Source organism: Lissotriton vulgaris, chromosome 9 (assembly GCF_964263255.1).
Source record: "Lissotriton vulgaris chromosome 9, aLisVul1.2, whole genome shotgun sequence".
NCBI classification, from domain to species: Eukaryota; Metazoa; Chordata; class Amphibia; order Caudata; family Salamandridae; genus Lissotriton; species Lissotriton vulgaris.
The window spans coordinates 1185386213-1185405288 of NC_141697.1; the positions used below are offsets into that span (position 1 = coordinate 1185386213).

General features: G+C 45.9%; 1 protein-coding gene across 1 annotated transcript in view; it reads left to right on the forward strand.

Moving 5' to 3' along the window:
* The window catches only part of IFT122 (intraflagellar transport 122), a 283966-nt gene extending 268660 nt beyond the window's left edge, over positions 1 to 15306 (forward strand). Inside the window, exons 28-29 of the mRNA XM_086939241.1 lie at positions 11617 to 11781; positions 14538 to 15306. Of these exons, the coding sequence (XP_086795367.1) occupies positions 11617 to 11781; positions 14538 to 14627 (255 nt within the window). The 3' untranslated portion in view covers positions 14628 to 15306. The remainder of the gene's footprint in view (positions 1 to 11616; positions 11782 to 14537) is intronic.
* Positions 15307 to 19076: the final 3770 nt, after the last annotated feature.

Sequence of the window (19076 nt, forward strand, 5' to 3'; positions counted from 1 at the left end):
TTCCGTACTTTGAAGTAACTTTTGTTAAACATTGCAACCAGTCGCAATATCTGTAACCTAATAAATCCATTACAGTCCAGTGGAATTATTCTACCTTAGACCAATACCAAATGTCTTCGACCTGGTTTAGATCCAACTCATGCAAAATGCGAAATCCCCGAGATGGCTAATTGTGCTGAATCCATTTCACCAAATGTTGATATTGGTTCGCTCCCTGGTAGCCTCAGCCAGCAACTTTAAAAAGTTCAAAACTGTTGGAGGCACATTGAAGTCACACCATAAAGAACAGGAGTAAGGTGCTTTTAAAACATGCATTGCTCGTGGTACTAGGCCATTTTTGGAAGTTCTTTTTTTCAGTACCATAAAAAGCATGAGTAAAAGTAAAAAAATAGAGCACATAGTCTTGGTTACTAGTGGGTTCCCCTTTGTACTGGAAAGTGAATCTTGCCCTCACACTGCTATCATTGAGCCTCACAGTACATCTTTATATGACACTAGTTAGAAGATTGATTTTGGGTCCTTTTAATATTTACCATTTCTCCTGATGAGTTCCTTTTCTCTTGGTAAGAGTTCTATATCCATACATTCGGAGATATCAATTCTTCTGTATGTTCTTAAAGGTCGGGCTGCCTCTTCCCCTTTGTCACTGCTTTAATTTATTCAGCAATACTCTAACGCTGCCCATTCTCTTCCCTCTTTGCCATCATTTTATAATCTGACATGTTACAGGAAATGAGTCATTAGGAGTTTTTATAAGATTTGGTTGGCCCACTGGTTAACCTGCTTGGGAGCAGTCTTAATTATATCCTTCACCCCCAAGCAGCGGGTAACCATCATGTTGTTGCGGCCCGCTCGAATTCTTTTTTGCTTTTCAGACACCCACAACAAACCACCAAAGTAGGGTTATAATTTTTAAGAAGAAAAACAAAACACCCAACACTGTTAGTGTGCTGTAAGGTTTCTCTCTGCACATGCAACAGTTGTAGGTTTTTCTTGCCTGGGTATAAATCTTGTTTATTAAGTATTGACGTGTAAATTTTCCAAACTTTTGGCCTCCAGTGGTGTCAAACTGGACACATTGAAGATGGTCTTGCTTGTTCACATCATAGTGGACTGGTTGCTACTCCTGTAGTAGCAACAGAAAACAAGTATGTGTTTCGCTACTGTGATTAGTAGGTCTGCTAAGGTGCATGACCCTCCACCCCCTTCAATTCCCTATTATGGATATAATAACAAATGTACTGACTGAGGTCCTGCAGTCTGGCCAGGCACTAAGAAAACCTTCTTTGCCTTTTAGTGAGGCGCTCACTGACATGCTATTGGGCACTTGAACTAAACAATGCTCTGCCCATTGAGTCAAATAACAAATCACCTTTTACCATAGACCTGCTCCGTGTGACCCGGATTTCTTAACCCAACATCCAATCCTTGAAAGCTTGGTGTTGTAGGTTTTCACCAGAATGGTGAGCCCTAACTCCTTCCTAATCATTCCTCCTGACTTGGAATCAAAATGTGCTGCTACATTCAGGAAGCATATGTTCTCCTCGGCCAGCCTTGCCTTGAGGTTGGTCACTGCAAGCACTTTATTTGGACACTACACTCACGCACTTTAGGATATGGCTGGTGAGTTCTTACCCACGATCCCCGACAACTTGTGTGCTTCTTTAGCCAAAACCATTATATATGGTTACGATGCAGATAAATTACTTATCCAATTTGGCCTAGACCCCATGAATTGTCTAGGTAGGGCCATGGGAACAAACATGGTGCTAAGATCCCATGCTTGGATGAGATCCAGAGGCTTCTCTGGGGACATTCAGGTGTCCATAATGGACATGCCTTTCGAAGGCTCCTGCCTATTTGCTGTAAGGCTGGACTCCGCCCTAGAGCATTTCAAGGAAATCCGAGCAACCTCACGCCCTTTGGGTCTCTCCGCTCCAGTCTAGCAATCCGGACATCAGTTTCTCCATTTTAAGGGATATGCCAGGGGCTTAGCGTGTAGACCGCATCACGCCCCAGTCTACTCCCCCGTAGGAGGCCGGATCAGCCACTTATCTAGGAATGGCAACATATCACATCTAACAAATGGGTTCTGTAGAATGTTCAGTGAAGCTTTGCCCTGCTATTACTGTTCGACACCCACCCCACCTGCCACTTACACAGAAAACTTTTCAGAGAGCCATCAGTTTGTCTTATGACAGAAAGTGCAGGCTCTTTTGGTCAAATAAGCTATTTGGTACCGGGCCTCGGAAGCGGGACTGGGTGTTATTTCCGCTACTTCCTTGTGCCGAAGAAAGACAGAGGCATCCAGGCTAGAACTTCACCTTCTTAGCTCTTTCGTAAGCAAAGAAACATTGGAGATGCTTCCCTGGTCCAGGTTCTGCCTGGATTGTAGCATTGGACCTGCAGGACGCTTACTTTCACCCCCCCATTCTGCAGGCCAACCGGCGGGTCAAGGTGAGCCACAACCATTTTCAGTTTGCTGTGCTCCCATTCAGACTCACCAGTGCCCTGAGGTTGTTCACCAAAGTAATGGCAGTGGTCGCTGCCCATCTTTGATTTTTGGAGGTTCCAGTCTTCCACTGCCTTAATGAGTGTCTGTTGAAGGCGGGCCACACTCTGTCACTATGCACATCCAGGTGCCATCGAACCTCTTCACTTCTTTAGGGTTCTCAATTAACCTGCCGAAGTGACAGCTGACTCCTTTGAAGTTTTACCTTTGTCTGAGCCATCCTGGATATGGTGCGCTTTCAAGCCTTTCCTCTTACAATTCCAGAAGAATCAGGCTACAATCTGATGTTTCAGCCCCTTGGACGATGGCTCGGAGTCTTCTTGACCTACTAGGCTCATGCTCCTTGCTCGCCAACCATGCCAGATGGTCCGTGCTTAATTTGTAAAAATAAAAGTGCAGGTGCTGAAAATATTGCCAATGAGGCCACAGCTCACTTTTTCCTCCGGTGAACCCCACTTTCAACACTCTCACTGCCTCAATGTTGGACCTGGGGGTTCCAGATCACATAGGGTAGCCTGGCACAGAGTAGGACGGTCAAACCTGAGGACAAAAGTGCTAAGCTTGCGTCACACCCTTACAGTAACTCCGCATCCATCCATTCAAAAATTACACTACACCAATTCTTTTTAGGAAAATATGAGCTGTTTTATAAAAATAATTCTGTTTACTCTTATTTATCTTGACCGACAGCTTTGTTATTATTTAAATCAAATATTTCTCCATTTGTTCCTCTACATTAATTAATTCTTCCCCAATCAATTCAACAATACACTGTTACTGAACTCGCTGGAATCATCCCGGGCATCATAAACTGGCCTGGTACATTAGAAAGCAGAGTTTGACACTTTCCAAGGGATAGGTGAGTAGTCACATGGGTTCAGATGGAAGATTACATACTACAATCAGCCTAATTAAACTAACTCAGATGATTGACAAAAGCAATGCTAGAGTTTTCTTCCCCTTCCACCACTGAAAGAAAAAGGTTAAGCAACAATCTCAGTCTCTATCAGCATTAAAAGGGCTCAGTTAGCTCCTTCTGCTTAGTCACCCTCCATTACTTTACTTGTGTTCCCTTTAGCACGAGTTCTGGCGACTTCCTGGTCTCAGACTTCCCTGTCTTGCCAGATCTGTGCTTCCAGCAATCAAATGGGGGAAAGAAAGATCTCCCTTCCGGGACCTTGTTATGTTAATTCCCGGTCCCACAACAGATCCCCAGTTTCCACCTTACTTGAGGCCAACAGAGTTTTGGTGTTCCCAAGCCGTCACTGCGCAGTTGCAGCTAGCCGGCCCTCGCCACCAGACTCTGTCTCCCAGCAGCGGGAAACAGAGGAAAAAGTGTCCTCGGAGTTCTTGGGTGGTATAAAGAGTCGTGCCACCTTACTGATATGAATATCACAGTCCGTATGCTGAGTCAATTCTAGAACTGGTGCTGGACTGAAGGTCCTATTAGTCCAATGGAGGAGGGTGTGGGCACTGAATCCCAGTAGGCCGTTCTAGATGAAGCGGCCGGCGCCCATCCACAGCCCTCGTCCTGACAAGACACCCGCAGCGACGTCGTGTGTTCATATCAGTAAGGTGGCACGACTCTTTATACCACCCAAGAACTCCGAGGACACTTTTTCCTCTGTTTCCCGCTAGCATGCCTATATCAAGGTCCATGCTTGTAAAATCAACCTATGAATGAACCAATATAACAGGATTACTGTAACCGGGAAGGTGACCCCTGGATCCCGCTTCCGCTCATATTCTTCCCCACACGCGACGTCCAACTTACCTAAAGCCCTGAAGAAGTCCCAGTTTGGGACGAAACGCGTCGGCTGTATGTGTTTTACTGCTTTTTGAAAATAAAGATCTAAAGAAGAACTTCAACATCTCTGAGAAATATCTTCTTATTGTGCTCAAACGTCATTTGCACTTACTGTTTCATGTTTTGTGGTGCACCTTTGCGGTTGTTTGATCTGAATTAAAATTCCCCAGGGAATAGGCACGGTGATGATGGGTGCCATTCAGTGTGCACACAACCCCCTTGATTAGACTTAAGGGTTAAAATACCTCGTGGGGGAAAGTTAGTCAGGTGCTTACTCTAGGAAGGGTCCATCAGTTATTCAGTATTCTCTCTCCCAGCAGCGCCTCCCTCGTGGGCCAGGCCGAGTGATATTCAAGCCGGCACCAAGGGGAGGCCGCACTGGGTTAGCGGCGTTGCGGCTCCTCTTCCGTCGAACTTCTTCTTGAGTCGTCTTTTCCGATCCTCCAACAACAGCGTTACTGGGCAGGCGCGGGAGAGCAGTGGCTCAGTCAGTTGCCGCTCCCTTCTCCTCAGGCGACCAGAAGTTCACCTCCTGTCCAGCGCACTGGCCGACGCTTCTTAGTCAACACTCCGCCCCCCTTCTGGGTGAGGGAATACTACACCAGGCCTGCGCAGTATCGCGCCACTGGCGGCAGGCGACCGCCTAAAGAGAGGAGGGGGGTTTTAGCGGACAGTCTGTCACCTCAGCTGCTCTCCTGTCAACAAACGACTGCTCTCCTCGAGGGGGGGGGTTCAATGTCGCTTCCCTCAGGGATCTCTTCAGAAGTTTTGGCCAATATTGTCAATAGACTAGTGACAGGGCTCGGTCAAAGGCTAGGGGGAGACGTCCTCAAAGAAGAGGTTGTCGACTTATGGAACGATCTAACCACTTCTAGCGCGCCTACCTCCCCAAACCACTGCCTCACTCCTCAAACTCTCTGGTCAATACAAAATGTCCGCCCACCCACTGGCCTTTATATAGGCAGGCCTCAGGCTACTAGAACAGCTAGAAGGTTCTAGAGCATCCCTATGCTATCCTTAGGGCCGCTTTCCTGAAGTAACAGTTATGGCAGTTACTGGCCACCATTTTGTGTGACTAAGCTTGCCCTCAGAAAAGGAGTGATTTCTAGGCCAATGAGGAACCATGGGGTCAAGGAGTACCTAACCCCCAGGTCAACACCGTAAAAATTCCAGTGGATATCAAAAATGAAGGGAATTGAGGGGCAAAAATAAATAATTAGATAGGAGGGACCACCCAAAGGGTGGACAGGTCTAACACTCAGTCTCTATCTTCTAACCTTGATCTGTTGTCTGTCCCCTAAGTCTTTGCTCTAAGAGTCTATCTTCTCACCTCTCTAATTGTTTTCTATCATCTTTGTCACACCTGGTGTGTTACCTTATTCCCTGTATTTCTGATTTGCCCTCTATTCATTCTAGCCCTGCCCTTTTTCCTCTTCACTTTTATCCATGCTCTGCTCTCCCTCCCCTTGATCTTGGCTCTTTACTATCACTCTTCTAGCAGTGATTAGCTGTGTCTCCGTTTTATCATTTGTCTGCTTTTTTTTTCCTCTTTCCTATCCTCTACATCCTTTCATTCTATCTTCTCTCTTCTTAATGCTCTCTTCTTCACATCATGGCTGCTTTCTGTTTGTCACGCAAACCGATAGGAGAGGGTCCTAGGGCATATTTAGAGACCTGGCATGGACACAACCCCCAAGACTGAACATAGTATACACAGAGTGTCCACGGGTCTACCAAAAACAGATCTACCTTAGAAAGACATAAAACAACAAATTAAGTGTATAACTAAATGAGAAAATCCCTTTACAAATAAAGATACCCATCAGTCATCATTCGATACCGCCCTGGTCATCATCTGGGCTTCCTTAAATATTCCCAATGGGAATCATAAAAGATGTTTAACTAGGACTGGGTTGACACGTCCTGCATCTAATTATGAAGCACAGGATCACTTTATAGATGTCAAATGATGGTATTGATTGATGGTTGAAAATAAAAAAAATTGCAGTGCGTGAGATGTGTGAAAAAATTGGTCACTTAAAATTGGGTAAGTGAGAAAAACAATAGTTTATTATTATCGCTCAATTGCCCAAGATTAAAAACAGTGCAAAGACATGGCAGCTTTAACAAATACCTGTCAAGATGGTTACTTGGTCAACATGTTTCGGCAGTAAATCAGGACACTCCTATCCTCTGCCTCTTCTTCAGGACCTCTATCAATGATTGCTACTGCAATGAAACAAATGATTGTGAAATAAAATAAAGAACCATTTCACCTGGACTCCTAGGTGTCTGGTCAGCACCTCCTGGATGTGGATTACTCAGCCACTGTGAAGTGCATAATAGAAATTGGTTACATGTCGAACAAAAGGAGGAAGAAGAAATGTTGGTGTCTCTATATATAGACATCCTAAGCTGGCACAATTACCATCTGCAAGTGTTTCATCAAGTTCAACAACAGGCAGCATATGTATGTTTATGCACATAGTATGTAACTACTCTGGCTTACCTAATTAGCTGGAGGGTACGGCCTTGACTCACCTGGCTGCGGCTCAGGGAGAAGAAGCACTGCTCTATAAAAATCAAAGAAGGCATAGACATAGAAAATGTCATGTAACCTGCTTCAAACGATAAGTCTGTGCATTTCAGAGAAATAATATCATCCTTGACAGTTATCATATACTTCATAAGTGAGTCTTCGTGGCCCTTCTGTTGTTTATAAAGGACTAGAAGTTCCTAGCTGAAAGTTTGCGGTATATATAATTATAGAGAGTATACTCGTATTCCTCAAGCAAACGATCAGAAATTGTGGATTCTTATAATAGAGTATACTATCTGCGCATGTTGCACGCTATTATTTTGGAATGCCAGAATCTCAGTATGTCCGCAAAAAAAAGTCTCTAACACCCAAAAATCGTCAATATACCGAGCCACGCATATCAAAAAGTGTTGGATAGTCTAATACACCATGCCATAGTTCATACATAAAGGTGGATGTGTGACTTCCTAGTTAGATCACAACGGCAACCCTACCGATATTCCAACCATTCCATGCTGTTAAGGAGCCCCACAATGATTATCCAGGAAACCCATCATCGGAGCCCCTGTGGAGTCAACCATAATCTACAGTTACACTGGTGTGCGCTCAAATAACAAACAAACATTGCCAAATCACCTCTCCGTCTGTACTCCAAACGGTCTACCTAGCCGTCTCGGGGAGGTGACTGGCGGCGTATTGGAGCGTGTGATGCAACAAGGGCGATCACATGTTCGTAGCCAGCGTCGCAGGGAGTATGGGAAATAGAGTTTCCTGTATGTGTTGCGTGCCCATGGTAAACCACTACAACTACTGTCAATAGAAGGCAATAGAAGCATCGACCCACTCCTAACACGATCCATACTATCGACAACTATACATCAAACCATCCATTATGTGGCACTGACAATACCATTTTCAAAAACAACGGAAGCTAAGCTGATCGTCGTCACAAATTCTCTTCTGTCAAAAACCTTTAATGACAAAATCGTTGGTAATAATGTGTAGGCATGTTACGTGTTGATAGTCATGTGTGGGCATGCTACGAATTGATAAAGCCTCCTGTACATCCACCGTCTTCATCTTGGTTAACTCGCTGTTATACACTTAATTTGTTGGTTTATGTCTTTCTAAGGTAGATCTGTTTTTTGTAGACCCGTGTATATTATGCTTTCTCTTTGTATCTGATTTGCTCTCCATTTCTTCTACTTAGCTCCGTCTTATCTCTCTCCTCTCCTGTTGTTTCTTTCTCCTCTTTACTCCTGCTCTCTCTCATCTATAACACTGCTGCTGCCTGTGACCCCTGTTGTCAGCCTGTACATGTACCTTCTATTTGAACTCTGTGTTTTCCTGTTGTCATTCCTAAAGTAGTGGAAGATGGCGCGTTTTATTTTCTTACCTACACCGAGTACAAAAACAAAATGTACACCAAATGAAAATGCTTATTTTTCAAATATATTATTCAGTGCGGTATGACTGGGTTTATTGCGGAACAGACGGCTGCACGAGCACAGCAAGTGATGTCACTGCTAGTGCTGTCTGTAATTAGTAGGTCAAGGGATGGCGACGGCATCAGCATCCACTGCTCAGCTTGCTGTGACCCTGCCTGCTACAGCACAGGCATTGTCCCCAGCCTTAATGCTGCCAATGCCGGTAAGTATGGCTGTGGTGCCTATTGGACTCGCGCACACTCAGCAATTACCATGCTGGGGTGCAGCGCACAGATTCTACAGGTGACGCCATGGCGCACAAAAGTTGTGTTGGTCCACAGCTGCACTTAGCACGTTGAGGAGAGCAGCAATGCAGGGCTGCAGGATATGCTACTCTGGCTACGCAGCAAGTGGAAAGTCCACACTTTACTTTTGTTTATTCTTCCTCAAGAGCCCTCACTCCCAAATTCCAAATGCGCTCTCGTAGCTTCCTTGCCTCAACTCCGTCATGAGCCAGCCCCCAGATACAATTATCCAATGGGAGGCTTAGGCTCAGGCAGTGGCAGGGTGCAGCAGACTCGGGGAATAGAATGCAAGCCATAGTTTGTCGATGACTTCTTGGATTTGTGATCGGCATCTCTAATTCGATGATACACAATCATACCTGCCTGGACAGGCGTATGTTGGCCTGTCTATGAACATTCACCAGCCAGTCACCATGCAATGTATGCTATTCTTTTTATTTTGAATTTGAACAATTAATATTGAGACCACCACCTGTAGGGTCAGAAATTGTAACCCCGGCCCTGTGAAAGAAGTGCGGGTGCTGAGCACCTGAAAGCACCTGATCAAATTAAGCACTGCAGATGGCACATGTAAGGTTTTCAGTGGGATCCACAACCACAGTGGTCCCAGCACTAGGGAAACATGTTTGGATTCCATCTAAGTGTTGGAGAAGTTTGAAAAAGATCTGCAGTGGTGGCTGCTATACTGTCTTTAGACCATTGGTAGACCTGACCTCCTGCCCCACCCAGGGTTGGCAGAGGTGTTGAGCGTGTTACTGCTAGGTTGGGGAGGTGATCTGGGAGAGGAGGAGAGCTAAGGACTCTGGTCTTCGGCAGAGTCCAGCCTGAACAGCAACTTGCTGGCATTGCAGACAGTTTACCTTCCTGCCAACCATCAAAGGGAGACTGATGCAGTTTCTCATGGACAACACCACCGCCAAGTTGTACTGCAACAAGCAGGTCAGGGTGGGGTCAAGGTCCTGGGCCAGGAAGCACCACACCTCTGGAAGTGGCTGGATCATCAGGGCATTTAGCTGGTTGTACATCACCTGGCATATCTTTAAACACCATGACGGAGGAAATTAGCCAACAATGCCTAGCAGATCACGCATGACAGTTACACCTGTAGATGGTGAAGGGCGTCTTCGAACAACGGGGAGAACCCTGTTGTGATCTTTTCTCTATGCCGAGAAGGTGCACGGTCTACATTTTGGCATGTTAAAGTTGCAAGAAGGTTCTCCTTTAAAGATGCATTCCACATTGAATCGAACTTGGGTCTCCTGTACACCTTTCTACCTCTGCCTCTCCTACCCTAGCTCTCGAGAAGATCAGGATTAGGCCAGGAGAATGTGATACCAGAGCTATGGGGCTTGATCATCTACCCTCTAATCAGGCTGTCACTTTTGGATGATCTTTGGTGACAGCAGCAGGGCAGGGTCTTGCACATGGGCTTTCCCAAATTGCTCCTCCAGGCATGGAGATTGAGCTGCAGCAGTTAATATCCTTTGGCTTCCTTCCCAGAGTTGTTGATGTTATCCTAGCAGCCAGGTGCCCTTCTGCGAAATTTGTTTTTGCAGGTTACAGGTATAAGTTTGTGGCGTGGTGTGGTACTCTCCAGACAAACCATTGCAGGTCAAGCTGTTAGATGTATTGTTGTTTGTTTTATCTTTGGCACAGCAATGTCTTACTCTGGGCACTGTTAAAGGATGATTGTCCGCCTTTTCAACCTTTTTATGTTTACCTGACAAGCCATCCTTGTTCAAATTACCTTTTGTGGTTCGCTTTGTTAAAAGGTTTGCAACATATGTTTCCACCAAAGCCCTTTGCGATGCCATGGTGGGACAGAAACTTGGCCCTCACTGTCCTCACCTTGAAACAGTCTTTCTACTTGTAATACCATTGGCACATCACTTCAGGCCCTTTTGGTCCAGCCTCCTGATACCACTTTTTTCCAGACAAGCTGGTGTGATGTACTCGAGCAGTGTTTCTACTGAAGGTGGTGAAACTTTTCATGCCAGACCGGCTTCTTCCAACCAACTTTGGGCCGCCTGATCCCTTGAAAGAGAAATAGAGACTCCATTGCTTGGATCCCAAAAGTGCATTGAGCCTTTAATTTATTGCGTGTCTTCATGTTGCTTCCTGGCAATTGATGCACATGATCTTGAAACACTACTGCCTTCGCAGCAAGAGCCTAAGGGAAGGGCATTTTGCCTGTTGGTTCCTGCAGAAGTTTTTGATCTAAAGCATTCCACAAACCCACCACCTTGGAGGTACTGCTTTGGTATCTGTACACAAGGTGAGAAATCTGTTATTAGATGTTTGAATCAGAAGAACGAGTTACTTACCTTCGATAACGTTCTTTAGGGTGGATTACTCACTGCCTTCGCGTTTGCGAAATGGCCTCTTTCCATCTAAAAAGGTCCTGCACTCTGGGTCCCTCAATTCGCCTATAGGCTCTGCATCCTAGGGTGTGAACAGAATTATGCGAAAATCTGAGGGTTCACATGGTAGGTAGGTGCCTATATGAAGCTCAGTGCGTCACTTCCGAAGTAAAACAGAGCAGTCATGGAATTTCATAACTCCAGCAACTGGCGTGAAGGAGCACTGCTTTTTGAGTTTTACGGATCCAACCTGGTGCCTGGGGATATTCACAAAGCGTGGTATTTGGGGTTAGACAGAGTATCAGTGAGAAAAAGCGTTATCGAAGGGAAGTAACCTGTATATCTTGAGGCAGTGGATAAAGAACTGATGAAGACACTGCAACTTAATTATTGTAAAAAAATGTGTCTTTCAAAATTCAGTAGCGGAAAGTAAAGTGAAATATGCATATAGCCTCTTAGAACTGATGATTCTTCGTGAGTTTATAGATTAATTACACAATAAAGAGTGCTTTACAATAAAACCAGGTGCAATCATACCATGAAGTTAGACATGGCTGTGTCAATTGTAGCATTTTTTTCTCACAAATTAAGCGATGTACTATGTCCTTAAACCATGAAAGAATGTATTAATCTGACTTTGTTTAATTTCAACTGTGCTTTATGTAGCAAGGGGGCTCGGAGTTTGTGCCCGTGGTGGTGAATCGCAGTGTTCTCCGGACAATGAGCAGGAGGGATGTGATGATTAAACGCTGGCCGAAGCCCTTGCAGTGGCAGTACTACCGCTCGCTGCTCCCAGATGTCTCCATCACCATGTGCCTCTCCTGTTTTCAGGTAAGACTCCCCCTTGAGAAGAGAAAGTGTTGTTAACAGATCACCTAGAATGTGACCTTTGTAAAGGTAGCACAAGTGTTACTTTAAAAAAAGGTGCACAGGTTTAGATCTTTGATAATGTATGTTTAAATTATGATTTATCAGGTCAATTTAGAATCTGTATCCCATTCCAAATGGACGCCACCTCTAGACACAGTACTCCGACACACGATTGATAATGGGCATTATCCCAGGGATGGTCCTCAGGGTGGGACCCCCTTTCCCAACCCCCAACCCCCCCTCGCCCGCCCCCCCCCCCCCCTCCCCATCATCCCTGCCGGCTGAGGGGACCCTGTACTTCTCCCTGGCACAAAAAGGTGGATTTTCTTTCAAAGGAAAGAAACCTCCAGAAAGCAGGGAAGATCTAATCAGAGAAGATTTAGATACGGTCTCACGGAACGTGAAACTTCAAAACAATAATTCCAAGACAAGTGTGACGCATGTAAATTGCATGCCCACTCTTGCATTCACGTCTTTGGGGGAAGTGACTTTTTCACATCCCACCTTCCCCCTCCTCTCCACTAATAAAGAATACTTTTGGATTGGGTGAGGGATTTTATCTTTAAATGTTACGCCCCCACAATCAATATCTTCATAAAGGCTCCCTGAAATATGGCTGAGCCCACCCCATTTTTTTTTCTGGTGGTTTTTGGATTACACCGACCAAACTGTACTGCCCTGGAAATACACGGTTAGTAATGGGCGGTGTTGGGCCCTGGAGCCAGCAGTGGTTACTGGGCATTACTTGGATTCTGTTGTACTGAATATGTTTTGTCAGGGCTCCCTTTGTACTTTTGAATAACCAAGTGTAGCTAAGGAGAGCAATCTAAGCTGATGCATATGAGGGATGGGGTATGGAACCCCTTACAGTATGCCACAAATCAATGCACGCAATAAATGTCAATGCTCTATCGGAGACACATCTTCTACAAACAGAATGTGTTTCTTTACTGTTGGAGATGTGCGACAGTTGAACTGATGATCAAACTAATAAACCCATAGGTTTCTATAACCTTACTTCATCAATATACACTTCCAAAATAGTTTTCCTGTTTTTCTACAAAAAAAGAAACCCTGTAACCATTTACCTTGTAGTTTACTTCAGAGTTATCCTATGATCAGGGAGTTGGTTGATTTCGGAAACGCTGAAGGGGTCTCAGTATGCCTATTCCTAATCCCCCAGAGGGACTCACCAGGTAATGAATCTAAGATACATCTGTGGCAAGTACAGTCTGATTTGTAATCTCCATGATCATCCCTTCCTATCTGCTTTGGCAGGGGGATTGCAGCAGGATAGGTCCCTTCTGTGGTGTTCTTAAATACTGCAAACCCACGACCCACCATTCAAACTGGAAATGGGAACCCAACCAAACAGTGGCTGGCCAAGGAGCTGCTTCACAGCACTTTAAATGAGGCTGTCTGTACCCCAACTCTAGTTTGCTCCTGGCAGTTGATGGAGTTCAAGGTTGTTCAGGGGTGTCATTGGGGTGAGATCAACTAGACACAGACAAGCTTAATAGTGACATGGGACTGGGTAGCACCAAAGGTTGCCACTCAGGGGAGTTTACAAAACTTCAAGGACCTATGTCTTGAAGCACGTCTGGTTACAACTAGGATTTTACTGTGCAAAGGAACACGGTGTAGAGGGCACCTTTTAAACAAGGAAGCATTCAATAGGAATGGGGTTGCTGAGTTTACAGTTTGGTAACATCAAACAGTTCCAATAGCTTAAACCTGGTAAATGTAGGTCGTAAATGGTTGGTTCAAATATTCCTGATTAAGCATAACCAGGCCTGCGTGATACACAACACCACAATGGTGTTTAGCTCCAGGGAGGAAACAGGAGCTAGTGGTATGTCAGAAATGTCATGAAGGCTTCCTTCGATGCCAGTGAACATAAGCATGATACAGAAGGGAGCGGGAAAACGTTTTCCCCTAGATAGCTTCCTCTTCAATATTGAGTCACAATCCCAGGTACACAATGGTGTTCAGGGAGCAGGTTCAAGGAAGTAACACGGGAGTGGAGTGCATGAGGCAAACATTGCCCTCTGGACTTCTGTTCAATCCTTAGTCTTCACGTGACGTTGATGGTCCTGCTGTATGTTTGTCAATTCAGGTGGGATGGACTGCTGATCATTGTGGCTCCTCAAGCAGGCTGTGTCCTTAAGTTGCCAGTCCTGACAGATTTTTAGCCAGCTGGCCTTTTCTTCTAGTTTTTCTTTATCGGGGTAAATTTTTCTCCTTGTCTTCTAAGCAGGGGCAGTATCGGTGACCATGTCTACTCTTCATAGGCTTCCTTCTATAACATGTTCTGTACCTGGTTACTGCATTAATTCTGCAGGATACTGTCTGATTAACTTAGTTTTTCGTTTTGCACACTGCTTACATATTATTCTCTTTTAAACACAACCGCCACTCACACTCCACGGTATTATTCCTACCCCTGTGCATTATTGAGTCTTAACTAGCACTGTATTAAATGTTGACTACAGCGATACACAAAATGCCTTCTTTTAGTTGCTGCAGACTTGCCCCTCTTCCCACTCTGGAAAGATTCACTTGTCTACCCAATACTGTTTTATGTCGCTGCTCTCAGGAAAGCCTTCACATGCTTGTGTAGTGCCACACATGAGCAAGTGGTACCACTAGATGTGATTTCAGGTGCCAGACACCATCTTGTGATTTCTTTTAAATGTGTGAACGCTTCTCTCTTACAGATGTTCCACACTGAGGATTACGAGCTCTTGGTGCTGCAGCACAACTGTTGTCCGTATTGCCGGAGGCCCATTGATGAGTCCAACCCATGAAAAAGCAAAGTTATCAAAGCATTTATCCCAACTGGACCAATATTGGCATTGTGCTATTCCTTGGAAGACTTCCTGGCAGCTACCTTGCTTCAGTACTACAAAAACCAGGCTTCCACATTGCCCTGGGTGGTATGGCGTTCAACGTACCTTGGCAGAATCAGAAGACCAAGCATTTCACACCGCGCAGCGCATGATCTACAAGTGCCAAGTCCTTTATGGCTGTGTCACAGCCCAGGAATAGTGTTGGTGCACTCCAAGGCAGCACGTTTTGGGGTGCTCATGTGTAAAATGTGACGTTACAGACATAGAAAGACATTGAGAGATGGCTGGTTCCACAGGGTGGTTGTTAGACCATAAAATCAGGATGCCTCCAACTGTTTTCCTTAGGAGGTAAAAGGGAAGGTAATTTAGGGACATTTGTTTCAATTTTAACACTAATTATAATTCAAAGACCTGTATTTATATTATTTTCTTACTGTGTATATTTATATGAAAAACTGGACCAAAATTAGTTTGTACATATATTTTGAAATACAATTCTTATGCAATGAAATTTCGGAGTTGTACTTTATAACCTGTCAGCATTTTGTCTATCAATTATTAATGAGCAAATGGAGTCTGTTTTTAACAGACTGAAGCACTTGCAGACATGCTTTATTAAACACTATTTCCATGTGAACTTGTGTGTTTATTACTCCGAAGGGCTGAATTGAATGTGTGAATATATGTCAAATTTTTTGTGCCATCTTTTGATAGAAACTGGTAATGCAGGCATGCTGGTGTTTTATGAAAACTGATAATGTGTGAGCACTGAGTATACTGGGTAATTAGCTTATTGCAGCAATTGAAAACTGATCCGGTGGGGTTACTGGGTTATGCTGGAAACTGGTAGTGTGGATGCTAAGTGTCGGCTACTTGGGCACTGTATAGGGCCAGGCCCATGAGAAACAAACAAGCCACCAGGAAGCGACCAGAGGACAACGCTATCAGGGCCGCTCGTCTGTTTAGAGTCCTGGTGCCCTTGAGGACACTTCCTTCACGATGCAAGCAATTCATATTTGGTCTGCAGCACCAGGTATACAAAACAAATCTACTGTGAGTAAGAGAATAAAAACACTTGCAAGTTCGCAGCAAGTTGTCCTGAACCTCATACTGCCTCGACGGAAGAATCCAGCTTTTCGGTCTGTTTAAACAGATAGACTAGACCTCACTTCAAAGCTACCTCGGCTGTTACAATACAGTCACCCTGGCAGGTTTCTCGCCCTCCAGGAAACTCCAGCACATCAGATACCTAGAAGGAGCTCCTCAGAAGACTGGACTTGCTCACTAGAACAAATGCACTCCTAGGCATTCCCCTTGTTATGGGTCCAGACAGAAGATTAATTGGTTTAACAGTCCATGTGTTGTAGTAAGGTATACTGGACGCAGGACAGGCTCCTTACCAGCCAGAACATTACAGTGCAGCCTCAAAATTCCAGTAAACAAACACATACTTCTGTGACAATATCACATTGGTACGTCATTCTAATAGCTCTGGTTTGGGATTGGCGAAAACGGTAATCTGAACTTCTTGGCTTGAGCATCTGTCCTCCAATCTTTCTGCAGCTTCAGAATGATCTTCTGTTGCAGCAACAGGGAAGGGTCTTGCACCTTGACCTGCTCAACCTGTACCTCCATACATAGATATTGAGCAGCAACAGTTAGGCTCCTTAGACCTCCCTCCCAATGTCATTAATGTCATCCTAGCAGCCAGGCCCTTGTCCACAAAATCTGTGTACGCCGTGCGCTTGGATAAGTTTGTGGCTTGGCGCCGTACCTGGCAGATGGACCCATTGGAGGCAAAACTGTTGGATGCATTGTTGTTTCTTTCATCTTTGGCCGAGCAAGGACTTGCTGTGGGCACTATTAAAGGTTGTTTGTCTGTCTTCTTGGGTTTGCCGAACCTGCCGTCATTTTTCAAATCACTGATTGTGATGCATTTCCTTAAAAGTGAACAATTTATGTTTTTGCCTAAGCCCTTTGTGAGGCCACTGTGGAACTTACATTTGGTTCTTGCTTTTTTTCGTGTGTACCACTGAACTAATGCACAGTTGTCATTGTGTCTCCCTGCCTTAATCCAGTCTTTCTGGTTGTGATAACATCCACGGGTCAACTGAGTGTGCTTCAGGCCCTCTCGATATAGCCTCCTCATATCACCCTTTTCTAGACAAAATGTGTCAAGGACACAAGCAGCTTTCCTACTTAAGTTGTTGACACCTTTTTACATTGGACAAACCATCACTCTTCTGATCTTTGCTCCACTTCATCACTTGGACCCCAAAAGAGCACAAAGCTTTTTCATCGATCATACCAAGGAACATCGGGTGGACGATGAGCTGTTTGTGGGGTTCTCTGATACAAAGATGGCCAAGGCCGTGCAGAAACGGACCATTTCAAGTTGAGTAGTCCCCTGTATTACTGTTTGCTGCCTATTGGCTAAGAAGCAGCTTCCAGGTCTGAAGTCTCGTTCCGCCATAGCTGAGGCTGCAACCACTGCATTGCCATGTGCAGTGTCTGTCCTGGGTATCTGTCAATTTGCTACATGGGAAGCAGTGCACACATTCACAAAACACTATTACCTCATCAGTCAGGTCTGTCAAGGTGGGCATTTTGCTTGCTTGGTTCTGCAGGCGTTTTCGATTTGAGCCATTCCACAAAGCCAGCACCTTGGCTGTACTGGTTTGGTATTTGTTCACAAGTTGAGAAATCTATGATTAGAAATATTCATCAGAAGAAGTTACTTACCTTGAGTAGTGCTCTTTCAGGTGGATATGCTCTCCAACCAGTTGAAGTAATAGAAACCTTCTAAGGGTTTCACTGATACACCTGGTCCTTTTAACCAACAAAGAAGAAATTGGCACAAGAGCTGTAATATAAAAACAATGCATTTATTAACCTCACATGAGGGAGACTGTGTCATACAATCAATCATCAAGCAGTGATTTATATAGCGCGCTACTCACCCCGTAGGGTCTCAATCGCTGGGGAGAGGGGTCCGTTACTGCTTGAAAAGCCGGTCTTAAGTTGCTTCCTGAAGGAGAGGTGGTCCTGGGTCAGCCGTAGGTGAGTGGGGAGGGAGTTCCATGTCTTGGCCGCCAGGTAGGAGATGGATCTTTTTCCCGCGGTAGCTCTGCTAATGCGTGGTACGGCGGCAAGAGCGAGGCTGGCCGATCGTAGCTGGCAGGTGGGTGTGTAGAAAGTGAGGCGGCTGTTGAGGTACTTCGGGCCCATGTCGTGGAGAGCCTTGTGTAAGTGGGTGAGGAGTCTGAACGTGATCCTCTTGCTGACGGGGAGCCAGTGCAGGTCTCTCAGGTGGGTCAAGATGTGGCTGCGGCGAGGGATGTCCAGGATGAGTCGTGCGGAGGCGTTCTGTATGTGCTGGAGTCTTTTCTGTAGTTTGGCAGTGGTTCCCGCGTAGAGGGTGTTCCCATAGTCCAGTCGGCTGGTGACGAGTGCCTGGGTGACTGTCTTCCTGGTTTCGGTGGGGATCCATCAGAAGATATTATGGAGCACGCGCAGGGTGTTGAAGCACGATGATGATACGGCGTTGACGTGTCTGGTCATCGAGAGGGAGGAGTCCTGGATGAAGCCTAGGTTTCGTGCGTGGTCCGTTGGCTTGGGGGTGGTGCCCATGGCAGGGGGCCACCAGGAGTCGTCCCAGGCGGCGGGTGATGATCCCAGGATGGGGACTTCCGTTTTGTCTGAGTTCAATTTCAGGCGGCTGTTCTTCATCCACTCAGCGACGTCTTTCATCCCTTCGTAAAGGCTAGTTCTGGCGGTGGCGGGGTCGTTGGTGAGGGAGAGGATCAGCTGGGTGTCGTCGGCGTAGGAGATGATGTTGAGGTTGTGTTGGCGTGCGATGGCTGCAAGGGGGGTCATGTAGACGTTGAAGAGGGTGGAGCTGAGTGAGGATCCTTGTGGTAGGCCGCAGATGACTTCGGTGGCCTTGTATCTGAACGGGGGGAGGCGGACTCTCTGGGTTCTTCTGGCGAGGAACGAGATGATCCTCTCCAGAGCCTTCCCTTGGATTCCGATGTTGCTGAGGCGCTGTACTAGGGTGCGGTGGTAGACAGTGTTGCACGCTGCCGAGAGGTCCAGGAGGATTAGGGCCGCTGTTTCCCCGTTGTCGAGCAGGGATCTGATGTTGTCGGTGGCTGCGATGATGGCGGCCTCGTGCTGTGGTTGGCTCGGAAGCCGGACTGCGAAGGGTCGAGGGATCTGTTTGTCTCGAGGAAGGCGGCGGGCTGTCTGTTGACGATCTTCTCAATGACTTTGGCCGGAAAAGGGAGGAGCGAGATGGGGCAGAAGTTCTTGAGGTCAGTGGGGTCCGCTGTTGGTTTCTTCAGGAGGGCGCTGAGCTTGGTGTGCTTCCAGCTCTCCGGGAAGGAGCCGGTGTTGAAGGAGATGTTG